Source organism: Aedes albopictus, chromosome 1 (assembly GCF_035046485.1).
Source record: "Aedes albopictus strain Foshan chromosome 1, AalbF5, whole genome shotgun sequence".
In the NCBI taxonomy this organism is placed as follows: Eukaryota; Metazoa; Arthropoda; class Insecta; order Diptera; family Culicidae; genus Aedes; species Aedes albopictus.
In genome coordinates this window covers 89,957,452-89,973,629 of record NC_085136.1, presented here as the reverse complement: position 1 = coordinate 89,973,629, position 16,178 = coordinate 89,957,452, and the positions used below count along the sequence as shown (strand labels likewise).

General features: G+C 42.4%; 2 protein-coding genes across 2 annotated transcripts in view; both read right to left on the bottom strand.

Moving 5' to 3' along the window:
• LOC109410169 (metabotropic glutamate receptor 1) overlaps positions 1-16,178 on the bottom strand; it is a 679,657-nt gene that overhangs the window by 455,683 nt on the left and 207,796 nt on the right. The gene's annotated exons all lie outside the window — the stretch shown is intronic.
• On the bottom strand, positions 31-15,587 carry LOC109410126 (uncharacterized protein CG5902). The gene is made up of 5 exons (XM_019683655.3): positions 15,063-15,587; positions 2,522-3,074; positions 2,371-2,456; positions 2,022-2,252; positions 31-1,798 (listed from the first exon to the last, which is right to left on the bottom strand). The coding sequence occupies exons 2-5, from the start codon at positions 2,824-2,826 to the stop codon at positions 1,605-1,607; spliced, it is 816 nt and encodes a 271-aa protein (XP_019539200.1). The 5' UTR covers positions 2,827-3,074; positions 15,063-15,587; the 3' UTR covers positions 31-1,604.

Genomic DNA, 16,178 nt, shown 5'->3' with positions numbered 1-16,178 from the left:
TAAAACAAAATGCTTTTTCACAATCTAGAAAAGAAAAAAACCTTCACCGCGAACGAATCACGTCAATGGTGGTTGTTGGATTGGTGGTCGATGATGCTTGTGAGATGCAAGACATGGGAAGCAATGTCCCACGTCATTGGTTGGATATCAACAATTCAATTAGTTAGCAATTATGTTTTTTATATAATTCTTATCAACTAATGCTTTGAGAACGCTTTATAACACAACTTATCCGGTGTCGCGTCGCGTCGCGCCTTCGACTGACGACGATTGCGACGCGTGCTAGAGACTATCTGCGTGTGTTTTTGTTATATTTTACTTCTTTTTTCATTCGTTTTGGAATTTTATCAGCTCAAACTCGGTTCAAAAATGTTTTGTTTTTGTATCATAATCTTTAAAATAGTGTTTACTCTGTTTATATCATCATCGCTCAATGTGTTATTATAAGTGTTTTATCGCTAGTTAGTAATTATTATTTAATGAACATTTAGTCACCGCTTTTTAATTTTCAATCCGTGGCATATCCAGTATTTTGCGCTTGGTGATGACGGTTCAGCATCACTAATCAAATAAGAGAGATAGATTTTTATTTGACTTCCAGGCAAGGCTAAAATAAGAACTGCCAGCTAAGTTTTAGTTTCAATTTCCAATCCTTTGGTACTGCAGGGACACTAAATTGGCCCAAAAATTTACGAGATCCAGGAATCAAACCATTATTGTTGAGACAAATAGACTTCAAACTGTTAAATTTCCATATTTGCTAGAGACAGGAAAGCGACTGATGAAGACTGGAAGTGATTCCACTGAAAAGCAACTAAGCCGTCAATACCAAGCACAATACACTGGATAGTTCAAACTCAATTGTTTGCTGACGAAGGCCGGCATGGGGAGGTGTCAATCCTCCACAACTTCAAAGATGAGAACGCATTCCCAGATTGTTCCGTACCTTGTAGCGCCTGCCGACAACGAGCGGTTCCCGCACACGCGACTGATGCCCATGAACGATTGGCAAAGGTAGAAAAACTTGTTTGTTAATTCGTATTTATAAGAACGGTTCATATAATTTATTAGATGTTATCTGCCTGGATCACACCGCTTGTCGCTGCTGCCATCGCCACCACCGTGGTGATGGCGATGGTCGTTTAGTTGAAATACCGGAAACGGGCCGGTACCGGCGGAGGAAGGAATGGCTGCTGAACGATCGGCGGTCGCGCTTGTGGCGGCTGCTGCTGCGGGTGGAACTGCGGATGATACTGGTGAACCGGGTATGGTGGCGGGATCGAAGGATGGCGCGGATGGTGAGACGAAAACGGTTGCACCGGATTCATCCCCGGCGGCGAGAACGAGGACAAGGACGACGAGGATGACGAGGACGATGACAAGGACGATGAAGAGGAAAAGGATCCACCAACAGCATGGTCCGGCGGTTGGACATGGCCGGTGCCGTTCCACACCAGTTGACAGATAGGCGACGGTTGCAGACTTTGCAACTGTTGATGTTGGTAGTGATGTAGCTGTTGTTGTGGCGGTTGAGGATGCTGGTTTAGCTGCCTGGGCGGTGGTGGCGGCGGAGGTCGTGGCGGAGGCAGATAAAACACGTGTTGTTAGCATTGTACTCTACCAGGCTGGTTGTATTGCGATTGTCTTTCCAGCAGGTCACGGTACTCGCCGTAGGTCATGTGGCACTCCTGAGACGTGTAGCGCGTCAGCTTGATTGAACGACGCATCTCCGGCGTGATGGCAGCCCGGTAGCCGCCCTTACGCAGCAACGAGTCAATCGTTTGCGTTTGATCCCATCCTAAAATGAGAAAAATACTCTTCGTATTCCAACCGTCGATACAGAAACATGCTTAACATCCTATTTGTATTCACTTATACATAGCAGCAAGCTGCAAATTCCCATATTGTCTAGTGGTTAGGACAGCTGACTGCAATTCTAGCAGTCATGAGGTTTTATAGCCGGACCAAACTTCATTCGCGAACAGCTGAAAAAGGTACTTCGAATTGGTATCACAACCTACCTTGCTCGGTGGCAACCTGCGGCAGGTAGGTGGCAGTTCGTTTCGAGCCGCGTTCGTTGTAGAACTCTATCCGGATACCGTGCACGCCGAGCGTCCAGTCCAGGTAACCGCGGGCCTCCTCGAAGCCCTGCAGGATCGACACCGACACGGTCAGTCTTTGGATCTCGTCTCGCGTGATGGGCGAGAAGCGGGAATCCTTTAAAGCACTTGTTATTGCGTATTCTCGAAGACCTTGGGAAGAAAAATATGTGGGTAATAAAATAAAATACAAATTGGAGCGAATGGTCTAATGCACGAATTTTATCGTTCAACTCAAACACTGGACCATCAGTTTCCAGACGATGATTACCTGAGTGTAAACGCATTGCGCTGAATGTTCCGATACATCCGCGCAGTCGCTTGTCCTTCCCAATTTTCCAAGTGACAAACAGTGGGCTGTAATGAAACAGGATCTCAATGAATGGCTCAAATCCCACCACAAACAGCCCCGCGACACTCACAAGGGTTCATTGGTGAAGGACGGTGTGCGAGGTTCCTCCAGTTGGTTCAACTCCCGGTACAGCACCTCGAAGCAGTAAAAGCACATCTCCGGCATGGAGTCAGCCATCGATTGGCTGCCATCGCCACCGGCGGCTGCAGCAGCATGTCCGTTGCTCAGGTACCCGTTGGTGTGACCGTTCACCATGGGCCCTTTCCCGGACGAGCCACGCCCGCCCTGATTCCCGTCGGCACAGTGTCCATTAGCGTTCGCATAGTTTCCCCCGTTGAGCTTCGGCTTCTTCGTCCCACAACAACTGGACGACATGCTGTTGTTGCTGCTGCTGCTGGGACGCTTTTGGCTGCTACTGTTGCTGCTGCTGGCGTCGCCGTCTTTGCTTCCACCGATGCTACGCTTTGAACCCTGTGCCTCCCGCTCTTCGGAACGAAGCCGACGTGACACGCTCTGCTGCCCTTGGCTGTCCCCGGCTTCGTTACCCCCACAACGGTTCGATCTTTGATTAGACGTTTTCGGATCTGTTACGGTACGGGTTTACTGGAAAAAATATAAGTGCGCTGAAATGAAAGAAAGTATAAAGGTTTGTGAATCGATAGATACTTTATGCAATTTTGTATCATAATATCTATTTTATGTAACTCATTTTGGTATCATAATTGTTGGCTGTTCGAGCCCGTATGAAGTTGATCATCAATATTTACTTCTTTTCTCGATCGGCCTAGATAGCTGTGTAGTGTCGATAGCGGTTGTCTCAATTGCCTAAGAATAACACTACGGACCGCCTGTTCCGGTGGCCAGAGTCCACTAGACAGGTGACCTCTAATTCATGGTGTGATGCGGCTATATGCTTACTGTGCCTAGGAATGATGGTTAGGGGGGGTCTAAAAAAAACCTAACCGCTAACGGAGTCTGTGGAGTACCACACCCTTAAACCGATCAGCACTAAAGTGCATAATATCCAGACTACAACAAAAATTTGTAACCCTTGCACATTCACAAAATCAGCTCCTGCGTCCACAGAATCGTGAAATTCGAAAAAAAATGTACCGCAATCTAGCTAGGTTTACTAATGACCATGGTAAACAAAAAATATCCACATTTCGCATCTAGAAGAGTGTACGAGCTGTTTTTGTGAATGTGTTACTGTTACACATTTTTGGTGTAGTCTGGAAATTATGCACTTATGAGTAGGTCTTACACATTCTAGGTGCTGAGCGGTCTTAGCGTACAGGGCGCCCTCCACAATATTTTGCCCTTACTGCGCTAACCGGAGCAATAACACAGTGGACCTAGCGTTTCTCCGAGACAATCAGCTGTCCTTCTTTAGTTTCATACTTAAGACTAAATAAGGGCGGGATTATGAAGATGTTGTTGATTAGCTTAAATTTTTACCTAAATGGTTTCGCATTATGCGATTTACACAGTGTATTCTGTGTATCCTCGCCTTTGGCGTTTTCCAATCAATAGGGGAGACTGGGGAGTAGACCGGCCCACATTTGTATGGCGAGAAAGAAAAGTTGGAAAAAATCACGGGGCACCCTCTAGAATCGTGCCTTAGGATGAGAAGAACAATCTGTGAAAGATTCAGCTGAATCGGTTTAAAACTGAGCTGGCGCAAATTAGTTAAAGGTTTGTATGGGATCTTCAGTCCAAATACTAGAACGCAACGGCTCAACGACGAAAAGGAAGAGTCAACTATGCTGATCAGTGTTGAGTCCGTTCGTGTGCTACTCGTATGGGAGGTTGATTGAATAAAGCGAGGATGGGTGAAAACGTAATCGCAAATCGCATCATTTCGCGAATGTTTTCATCAAATAGCAAGATTGGTTAGCTGAAACCGCAACTAAATTAAATTTTATCATTATATGGTTTTCTACAAACTTGTTCCTTAGGGTATCAACTACCATTCTTTCAATTCTGAGCTAAATCGAACTCGCCGAACCGGCGTACTGAGTGAGAGACTGGAGGTCATCCAATTTCCCATATATCTGGACTGAAGATCCCATACAAACCTTCAACTCATTTGCGCCAGCTCAGTTTTAAACCGATTGAGATGAAATTTTCACAGATTGCTCTTCTCAACCAAAGGCACGATTCTAGAGGGTGCCCCGTGGAATTTTTAGACATTTTTGTACTTGGGCCAGTCTACTGGGGAGACTTGATCCCTTTTTCTTAATTTGCCTGTAACTTAAAGAAAAAATACAAAACTAGACCCATTTTTCGTACAGAATAGCAGGTAAACATCTATTGCAAGTTTATACAAAACAGAAGGACTTTAAATTATTGTTAAACTTTTCAAAACTGTGTTTTTATGGAGGCATGTCTTATGATGTATTTTTCAAAAATGGGTCAAAATTGATCCCCTTCTGAGCACATGATTAATGTAAAGGGAAAATAACTCCAGAAGCTTCCTATTAATTTTCTTTTCAAGTTTTCTTGCATTTTTGATGCATACGGTGTATTCGAAATTATAAGATTTCCTTAAATTGTTAAGGATATGCCGTATCTTGAAAATGGGGAGACTTGATCCCCCTTTTCATGGAGGCTTCCAAATAGAATTTTATTTTTCACATGTATAATGTGTGTGTAATCCTCGAGGGATCAAGTCTCCCCGTGTCACTGTTGTATACACTAAGCTACATTTATTGAAATATGTATATAACAGCCTTATTTGAATAAATACGTTTGATAGTACTTTATTTATACTATGTGCTGTGAAATTTTGACACAATTTGGTTCAATTTTCACAAAGTTATTGAGATTTTTTTGAATCGCCTAAAAGATTTCTGAGAGACTGAAAACAAACCATCAGCCATTAAAAAATAATGCAATACACAATTAAAATCAATTGTAGCCAAAACATTGTCGTCTGTCCAGATGTCGTTTTGGAAAAAATATGCTGGAAGAAAACTGTTTTTGATTCCGAGAAAATATGGGGGGAACAAGTCTCCCCAGGGATCAAGTCTCCTCAGTCTCCCCTACCGATCTGGTTTTGTAGCTGCTGTTCTTTGTTGTGCTATGATTGTAAAGAGTTTAATCTTGCCTAGTTTGGGTAGTGGCTACGGTTAGGATAGCTCAGATCAATCTTCAGCATAAAAGAACAGCAACTATCAATCCTTGCAGACTTATGCAAAATGGTACAGCCCAAGTGGCCTTAGTGTAAGAACCTTACTTTCGTAAGGATAATTTCTATCTAGCAAACCTTGTGAACCCGGTGTTTGCTACTTTCAGTAAAAATGAAATGGCAAACTCGCGTGTCATGCATCGAGCCTGTGTGCTTGTCAACAACGCAATCGTTGCTACACTCGACTCTGAATTTACTTCCATGTATGTGCTGTCACAATTGATGTATCCGTTGGAAACCTCAACAGGAAATACGTCTATAGTTCGGTTTATTTACCACATGATGATCCATCCCCTACGGATGCTTTCATCAAACATGTTATCGCATACTGCACTTCAAAAGGCCTTCCGCTAATTGATGGCAGTGATGCTAATGCTCACCATATCATCTGGGGCAGTTCAGACAGATCAAGTTAATGAGAGGTTCCAGTTTGATGGAGTACTTAACTAGTACAGATCTTGGGATTACTTAACATAGGCAATCGCCCAACCTTCATAGTATCTGCTAGAGAGGAAGTGTTAGATATAACGCTTTGCTCTAGTACAATTAGTCACGAGTTGACCATGGCATGTGTCGGACGAAGAATCTTTATCTGACCAGAGCTACGAGTGAACGAGCTTCGTTTGCCAAATGGCAATTTCGATTCCTCTGATGAGGAAGTTCTGGAATGCTTGTTCAGCACACACTTCCCCGGATGTGTGGATATTACATCTTCGGATGAACCTGATGTCTTTTCTTGTAGTTATGATTCTCTGGCTTCGTCTTGGAGTTGTGGGAATATACGATTCGGAGCGGACTTGATGCTGTGGGCGTGCGGCAGTGTTGCCGAGATGCCACAGAGTATTGTAACTATAGTCGAGCGCGAGTTTGCTCACGCAGGAGCGGCTCATGAGTGTGCTTTGAGTGTGAGTTTACCAACACTGACTATAGAATCGATTGAGTTTGTAGTTTTGCTCCTTTCAAACCTCCTGGGACAGATGGGATTTAGGGGTTGTCCATTAATTACGTAAGGGTTTATAGGGGGAGGGGGGGTTTGAGAAATCTTACGCGCCATGCAAAAATATTTGGCCTTCCATACAAAAAATCTTACAAGGGGGGGAGGGGGTGTCGAAAAATCGCAAAATTTCCCTTACGTAATTAATGGACAGCCCCTTATCTTATTTTGCTTCAGAAGGGATTTGATTATTTCAAACATGTTTTGAAAAAAAAATACTTATTTGCTGTTTTGCAACAGGGTATATTCCCAAACTTTGGCGGGATATTACTGTAAAGTTTATTCCGAAAGTGGGTCGTGCGTCGTATGAAGAAGCAAGGAGTTTCAGACCTATCAGTTTGACCTCTTTTCTTCTGAAATGCTTAGAACGCATTGTAGATCATCACATCCGTGATGTTCATCTGGCCAATGAGCCTCTTCATGTGAACCAACATGCTGACCAATCTGGAAAGTCCACTGTGACTCTTTTACACAAAGTTGTTTACGATATCGAGAAGGCATTCGCTCAAAAGCAATCTTGTTTGGGTGTTTTCTTAGATATCGAGGGTGCCTTTGACAACGTGCCTTTCGATGCCATATTGGAAGCCGCACGGGGTCATGGTATATCCCTAATAAACCAACACAATAAACGAACCGTAATGTAGACGGTTCAACAATACCACATACTTTTCTAACTGTATCCCGAATGGGTGGTTAAGCAAATCTTATGGTTATCGTTTATCTTCAATGATTTCCAATTGGATTCATCAAATGCTCAAAAATCGATATCTCTTCTCGACATTGCGTCTAGCAGGGATTAGGAAATTGAGAGTTTGTGGATGTCCCCAAGGGGGAGTCTTGTACCGATTTTCTGGAATCTCGTAGCAGATACGCTATTGGGGCAAGTTATAATAGCGATTTTCCTACTTATGGCTTTGCCGACGACTACCTACACGGAGAAAAAACACTATAGTTTGAAACAACAAACATGTTTGTTGAATGGTGATCTAATAAAATAGTAGATTCAAACTGTAAATCCGTTGTTTCGAATCTGTAGTTTTGGTCGAAATAACCACACATGATAGTTATTTCTACTAATCAGCACGATGATGAAAACAACTGACATTTCGGTTATTTTCAACTAACGTGGTAGTTGTTTTCTACCAAGCCATTAGTTGATTTTACCAAACATTAGTTTGTTCATTTTGGGCATGGTCTGTAGAAAACAAACTGAAATATAAGTTGAACTCAACCGGCATAACGGTTTGAGTTGAACTAATATTTTGGTTGTAGAAATAACAACTAAAATATCGGTTTGAATCAAACTAAACTTTCAGTTTGTTGAATTTCTCAGTCTCTCGCCAATTCTCTACTGTTAACAGACAAATGTCTTTCTTAGCGTGCTCCGGCAAAACCAGCCGCCATCACTTCTTCTTGTAATTCGTAAATAATTAGTGCATTTTATATATTTATTTGAACATTACTAAGTGCCAACGCTATGTGGACGTTCCTCATCACAGGTAAATATAATTATTTTAATAATCGTGTTAAATTTGCAAAAGTATTTATTTCAAACACAGACAAACAGACGTAACTCTTAGAGGAAATTCATAAAAAACTTTTGCCCGGTGTCATTTTCATGAGCACACTGCCACCTGTTGGTAGAACCGCGCGTGACACTGTCGGCCATGATGGATTTCGATTTGACGTTTTGCTGACACGCACACTACTACACAAATTGCCTGTAATTCTCGTTTGCATCATTCAACAACGTGTACACTGGCAAACGTCAAAGCGATCAAACACTAGCGCCTCTGGTGGAACGATCGCGCAAATCAAATGAAATTTGAATTGATCGTTAAATGCATGTGCCAAGCCGTTTTGAAGAGTGTTACGTCTGTTTGTCTGTGTTTCAAATTTCATTACAGGACGGTGTGCATTTTCGGGGAGTAGACCAAAGCGCAAGCTCAGGATCGTTCATCATCTTCGACATACCGCCAGCTCTTCCGACGACAACAGTAGTGAGTGCATCAAAGACATTTACTCCGCCTCGGCAGAACACCGCTTGGTTCGATGCTTCGATATCAATTGCATCGAGCACCATTAGGATATGGATTATCCCTTCCGTACGATATTTCTACAAGGCAATTATGGAAGCCAGCTTGAAGCCAGCCGTGACACAGCTGGATTAGTAAAAGTGATCACCAATGAACATTCCTAGTGCGATGGACGGGAAGAAGAATGAAGTGTGAAGTATTCCACAAATAAAAACAAGAATAGGTATATAAAATGTGACAACATATCAAACATTGTTTAGCATTTTTATTCCAAATAATCGTAAAAAGAATAGAAATATAAGGGAACCAGTGCTTTGCTCACTGGTAAAAAACAAATTGGTCAGTAAATTCCAACCATACCCGTTCAAAGTGAACTGTATATAAGTAGTTTCAAACGACAAACTTTGGTTTGAAACAACTAATTTTGGCAGTGATTTTCAGAGCTGTCATGAGGAACAACAGACATTTTTGTTATTTTAAACGGATATTTGTAGAAATTACTCGTAAATAGAAAAACGCATCAACAAATATTTCTGGAGCTCGATTTGAATAGGTCGTATGTGCTTTTGTCGATTAAAAATTCGATCAGTTGGATTCGGTTATTATAGCGAAAACCGTTGAAATTGAGCAAAGTTTATACATAAATCAGAATCCTTACAAAACAGGCTTTCTGTTCCATCATTAAAAGTTTGCAAAATATCTGCCATATGGCTACAATGACTAAAATAAACTGATCGAATTTTATATCGACAAAAGCACATACGACCTATTCAAATCGAGCTCCAGATTTTAGTTTGCTTCAACTAACCAGGGTAGTAAAATCAAACTAATTTGTCGTTTGTGCCAAAATCAACCTGGAAATCCGGTTGAATTGAACAAAAAATTTATTTGTATTTACAAATCTGTTTTCTCCGTGTAGCATTGTTAGTTGGTATGTGTATCACCACTCTCATCGACCTGATACAAAGCGCCCTTCAGGTAGTTGAGGGTTGGTGTCGCCAATATGGCCTTTCGGTTGATCCGAGTAAAACATCTATTGTTCTTTTTACGGAAAGGCGAAACAGTAATGGCGTTTGACCTTTGCGTCTCCTTGATTCTGAAATCGATGTGACTGAACAAATAAAGTACGTTGGAGTCATTCTTGATTCCAAGCTTTCCTGGACACCTCATTTGAGTTCAGAATCAAGAAAGCGTGCATGGCCTTCGGGCAATGCCGGCGAACCTTTGGTACAACTTGGGGTCTAAAACCCAAGTATATCAAATGGACTTACACAACTGTTGTTCGGCCAATATTGGCCTATAAATGTCTTATGTGGTGGCAAAAGGGCGAAATGAGAACGATCCAATCAAAGTTAGGCCATCTCAAAAGGATGTGCTTAATGGCGATGTCTGGATCGTTCTCTCCAACTCCCACGGCAGCGCTCGAAGTTCGCTTTGACGTTGCTCCACTATACATTCATCTCAAACAAGAAGCACTTTCATGCACTTACCGTCTACGGGTACTGGGTCTACTAGAGGAAACTTCTGTGAACCGCACATCAACACACAGCTCGTTGCTTCCTCGTTGTTTTATTTTTGTTGGTGAATTGGGACAAAATTGTCCTTGCTCCAAGTGATCTTACAATTGCTTGTAATTTCCCATATAGGACATTTTCCACGAAATATCCCTTCCCGGGAAGAGTGGACATCTGGTTATCTGGAAAGAAGTATTTCAGACGGCATTGTATGTTACACTGATGGCTCCCTTAGTCCCTTCTCGAAGGTCGAGCAGGTACTGGTGTTTATTCTCGTGAGCTAAGACTGTATCAGTCTTACTCACTTAGTAGACACTGCACCGTTTTTAAGGCCGAAATCTTTGGTCTTATGAGCGGAGTACAATCGACACTTCAGCAGCACGTAATGGGCAAAGTAATATACTTCTGTTCAGATAGCCAGGCTGCTATTAAAGCACTTGCTTCGACTAACTCTAGGTCGAAGATAATTATCGCTTGTCGATCTCAAATCGAGGAGCTGAATTCAACAAACGCTGTTCACCTTGTATGGTTACCTAGCCATTCTTCCATAGCTGAAAACTAATTGGCTGATGAGTTAGCTCGCACTGGAGCATCACATGACTTTATTGGCCCTGAGCCAGCTATTCCGATATCGAAGTGTTGGGTAAAGGTTCAGATTCACACCTGGGCTGCTACTCAACACAGACAATACTGGAATAGCTTGGAGTCATGTCGTCAAACCAAATTGTATTGTACTGAGCCATCTCCAAGAGTGGCGAAGTATCTTACAAATATGTTAAAGCAGAATTGCAGCATTCTGGTCAAAGCATTGACTAGCCGCTTCCGACTCAGCTATCACATGGCGAATATTCAGCAAGCTGATTCATTTGTATGTAATAGCTGTGAATCCGATTATGGAACTTCGTATCAATTGATATGTACTATATTGATATATGACTGTCCAGTTGTTGCGCAACTGCAATTCCGAGAGTTCGGTAAACACTTATTAAGTGAAACTGGCTTTAGAAACCTGAATCTTCAGGATATTGTTCTTAGCCCGCTGTGGTAAAGAGCTATAGGCTCTCTTTCGCTTTATGCGTTATTAAAGTGCCCTTTTCAGGTCGCTGTTTGAACCCATTGTGGAACGCTTATGCGGTAGTACCACAGAGAACAGACGTCCAAGCTCATGTAGTGCAGTTGTGTAAAGCATTGCAACAGTTGTTTTGAAATAACTGGGAATGTGGCCATTACGCGGCGCTGTTACATTTCGAATCGGGGCACAAATTTGCCGTTGTTTTAGCTTTTGGCGCTAGTGTCGCCAAGTGTGCACCCCAGTATAGTTCCACCAAGAGAATGTGTTGTTTTTACTTGGAAAACAATAATTGAATTCTTGTTCAACTTGTTTCTTATTGAAAATAATGAAACTAATTATCAATGGGTTGCTAAAATTTTGTTGCTGGATAAGTGAAATAATCATAAACATCTTGTTATTTAAGCAAATACAGCTCAGAATCTGAGTAGGAAAATTTAAAGGTGCGCTAGTGAAATATTTCTTCAGAAAGCGCCATCATGGTGTCGAAACAAGTTTTTGGGTGGGAAAGTCACCGTCGATGTCGCTACTGAGCTTGTTTTTTCTTTACACAAGATTTTCAAGCAATTTTGTTCGAGCATGTTCGTCTGTTCTCTGTGGTAGTACCCTCTTCCTGGGTATTTTTTCCTATTTCCCTACCTGTCCTTATCCCCATCCTTATCCTTATTTCCTTTCTTTTCCTTCAGGTAGATGATGAAATAGGCTATTATTATGGCGATGGCACAAATGTCCCATATGGAGGATAACGTGCCTCTGGAGCCGGCCTTCTGATACCTGATACCTCATCGCTTCCCATCGATCACCTTTTTAACGGTTCAGTAACAAATTTTGAAAACGACGTATAATCAATGCTACACCATTGATTATACGTCGTTTTCAAAATTTGTTACTGAATTCAGATATTCATTAGCAAGTCGATCGACCACTCGCGGCGCTGATATCGTTTTTGCTCCTGTTTGACGTTTGCTCACTACCGCCATCTAGTGGTGGCCCGGCCAAACACAGTACGCTTAGGATTGGGCGATTACGTTTTCGTCGAGGTTTTCGTGACGATGTTTTAGTCTAGTCTAGTCTAGTCTACACATACACAGCCATTCATTGAAAGAATCCTGGAAAATGATAGAATCGACTACTTCCATCATTTTTCTTGTCAATATTAATGATTGCAGTACATCATAGATGCATTACAAGCATTAAAGCGGCCAGGCCAACTGTGCAGCGTTTTTAATTCAGCAATTAAGACACTGAGTGGGGACATCTCGTACCAACCGCTCAGTTTATGGAAGAGCAAAATACGATGAAAATCGGTGGGGGTGACGATGCTAAGAAGGTTAATGCCACCCCTTGGTCCTTCCTGGGATGGAACACAGGCATTTACTCCGTGCCCTGGCCCTAATGCCTAGGCTTAAGTGCCATTACTCGTTCGCTGAAAATAAACTGAAACGTGATGATCCCATGACCTCTCAATGACGGCCCATTTTAACAATATTAATTAGTTTTACGATTATGACATATTCCAAATATATATGGTCATAGATTATAGAACAATATAGTGTACAAAGAATAAATCAGACAGATCTCACCAAGTTTCATTTCGTCGGACGATTGTATCCACGCCTCGATTTCTATCCATTTCCGGCATGCTTTCATCCAAGTAAGAATAAAATGAACTACGATATATCGCACCCTGACGACCTTCCTCATCAACTTCGAACGTTCTGTGAGATTGATGACGCTCCGGAGATCGCTGAATGCTGCCAATTGCAGTTGTTACTGGGGTGGCACTGTGGCTTTTTGCTATGAAGCTGTGCCTCTTCCGATAAGTGGTTCTTTACAGAAAGAACGATTGCACTGCAATTTTTTTTTTTCATCACTACACTTCACGGAAAGTAGTTATTTATCCTGAACGATTTTTATTTACTCTTCCAAGAAGAAGAACAGGTCTTGCAGAACCGTAAGTATTGCGATCCACAGTTCCCAATTTCACGAAAGCACTCATAAAGCTCTTCCGCTCTGCTGTGCATAGTTTTTATTACAAATTCAATATTGGTTACACTTCTGCACAATCTTTTACTAATTCACAAATCGGTCAGCCGAATTCAAATTACACGGACACGTAAAAACTGACTGAGGTTTTCGTGACGATGTTTTTTAACGAAATTTGTTCTAAGTGTTACGTTTGTTTCTCTGTGGTAGCTCCGACAAGGGAACACGTCGTGAGCCTGAAGTGAGCAAGATAGGCCTCAGATTTCGGATAATGGACGTTTTGAAGGAGTACAGAGTTCATGCAATGCATTTCTTACAGGCGATTTTGAATCGTTGTTTTTTCAGTTTAAATTGCTTTTGTTAAGGTTTTTGTAACCAAAAACGCGAGTACTTTCTTATTATAAGCGCATTAGTAACTTTGCAAAATAATCATATATGGTTGGTAAGGAAGTTAAACGACAATTTTATGTCTAAACTACATGATTTCTAACGAGAGGCGTTTGATACATACATATACGTCGCAAGCCCGTGCACAAGGGGGGGGGGGGGGGGGGGTGGTTGGGTGTTAAACCCACCCCATTACCGACGCTCCATACACTAGGCGCCCCTCCGCCTTTTGCCGAAATTGGGAAAACCCCTCCCTTGGCGCCACTTCTGTGCACGGGCCTGATACATCGTATATACGTATAACATATGTTTGCTGTGATTACTATGCTGATAGGATCTATTCAAATCGAACGTCAATTTTCTCCAGTTTTAGACCTGTTTATAGTCCATATTACGAGCCGATTTTATGAATGAAATTTTGGCAGGAGCATGCGTCCGAACCCGTGAAAATCAATATCATCATCAACATTGTTGACACTTCGTAAAATGGCTCATTTCTTATTCTATGATCAGGGGTAAATTTTTCCCTTCTTCACTTCCCAAAGCGCAAAATCGATACGACGATTTCCCTCGGTGCCGCCCGAAACAATCAGCAGAGGGGCTGATGTGTGGGTGAGTTTTATCGTTCGCTCACCACTTTGTGGTGTCGCGTCTGGTCGTTTTGTTTGCGTTTTTTGCGCTACATCATGATGCTTTCTGTTGTGTGTGTCATCGTTGTTATGTTGTTGGTGGGGTTTGTTTTGTTTCCCAGCCAGTCAACGAAAAAAAAGAAGAGTCTGATGATTATGATGGTACGCGAGCTGCAATAAAAGAGGAGCAGACGCAAACAGCATATCCAAGCCAATCCGCATACGCAAAATGCAATGAACGTAGAAGCGCAGAGCTGTTTTTGCTGCTTTCGCTTTCGACGATGCGTTGAAGACGACGACAGGCAGGCACTGGAAGGGGAGGGGTTTGTTTTCAACTGCCTTTGTTAATCCAGTCTTCATGCTGTGGATCTTATGTAATAATTATTATGCTGCAGGTAAGTTAAGGGCAGGAAGTCTCCTCGAACAGTGATTCATTTGAATGGCATGGTTCGTAAACAGCACAGCTGATGATGAAAATATAAAAAATCCTTGAAGCTGTAAGCTGTATGAGTGTGTAAATTGAGTTGGAACAGCAGCTGGCTGCACTGAATCGACCTCGAAGAGCCAACATTTTTGATTCAAGGATCGAATCTCTTGATTTTTATTTTGCCTTAGGATGCAGTTTTTTTTTATACAACCCTGCCTAATCGCGGCAAGCCACGAGCTCCCTCGGTTGTTTATCCTTCTGATAGCTTCTGATGACACACATCGCCAGAGTCATGCTAAGTTTGATCCCGATTTTCCACACTTTTACAAACTGTCAAAAGAAATGAAAATAACATTTTTTGCTAAGTAAAAATTCTTACCTTCAAATCACACTGCAAACACAGCTCTCGACGCGACTTATGAACACAATAAAAATATTTTATTCCACTCGTCACTTTTCCAACTTTGCAATCCTGTTCTTCCGTCGTTCCTACGACAGCAAAGACGACGACGGCGGACTCCACACGGACGAACACAAAGAAAAGTCCCAGACTTTGACTTTTTGCCTGATGCGAGTTTCGGAGTTTCGCTTTTCACAGCAGTCTCTCGCTCTCTCGAACTTCTTTTTTCGGAGGATTTTCGCACCGCACCAGAGCTCCAGCACTTGCTGTGAATTGTGCAAAGTCAACTTTGCACAATTTCGTCACGGAAAAGCACTGTGCACTGCGTGGGGGAGGACGATAACATTAATTATTTTTCACTGTCGCAAAACACTGACTTCACTTCACTTGTGCAGCACTAAAAATCTACGCGAATGAGACCATCAGCTAGCTAGCTCAGCATCGACTCGAGACGATGAGGAAGCAGCGAAAAATATGCGATCACGCACACTGCACATGGTCGTGTGGGTAAACATCGAACGCACACAGGCGCGAAAACCGCGAGTTGACTTGACAGTTTGGGAACTGTCAACGTGGAGCGATTTCTGAAGGGGCGAAACTCGGGGGTCGATGAAAAATTACGTAACAATCACGCTCCCGTAAAATAATACACTGAAAGGCGGCTTGCGGTATTTAGGGTATTTTCTTGCAATTTTAGAGAAAAGCTAGCCCGGATAAAAACTAACCATAGGGTATTTGGTGAAAACCATTCCTGTACCATACAGTGTACCAGCTACAATATAGTGTATTGCAATGGAATGGTTCGCTAAAAGCTTTGCACATTGGTAGCTACCGAGAAGGACGACTCTTCCAGATAACGTAGATTTTAAGCCAAAACCTAGGGGCAAGACAGATACAGCGAGAGTAACTCTGTTATCGAAGTGTTGCTCAGAATTCCTCTGGATAGCTCTGGATCACTCTGGTTTGCCCGAAAGGTTGCCTGATACCAGTGAAAAATCGAGCAGTCTTGCCTGATTTCTCGCTTCGTATCGACGTTTCTGAATGGATTCGAGCGAAAATAGTTACTCAGGATTGCTCAGAGTTGCTCCGGATTGC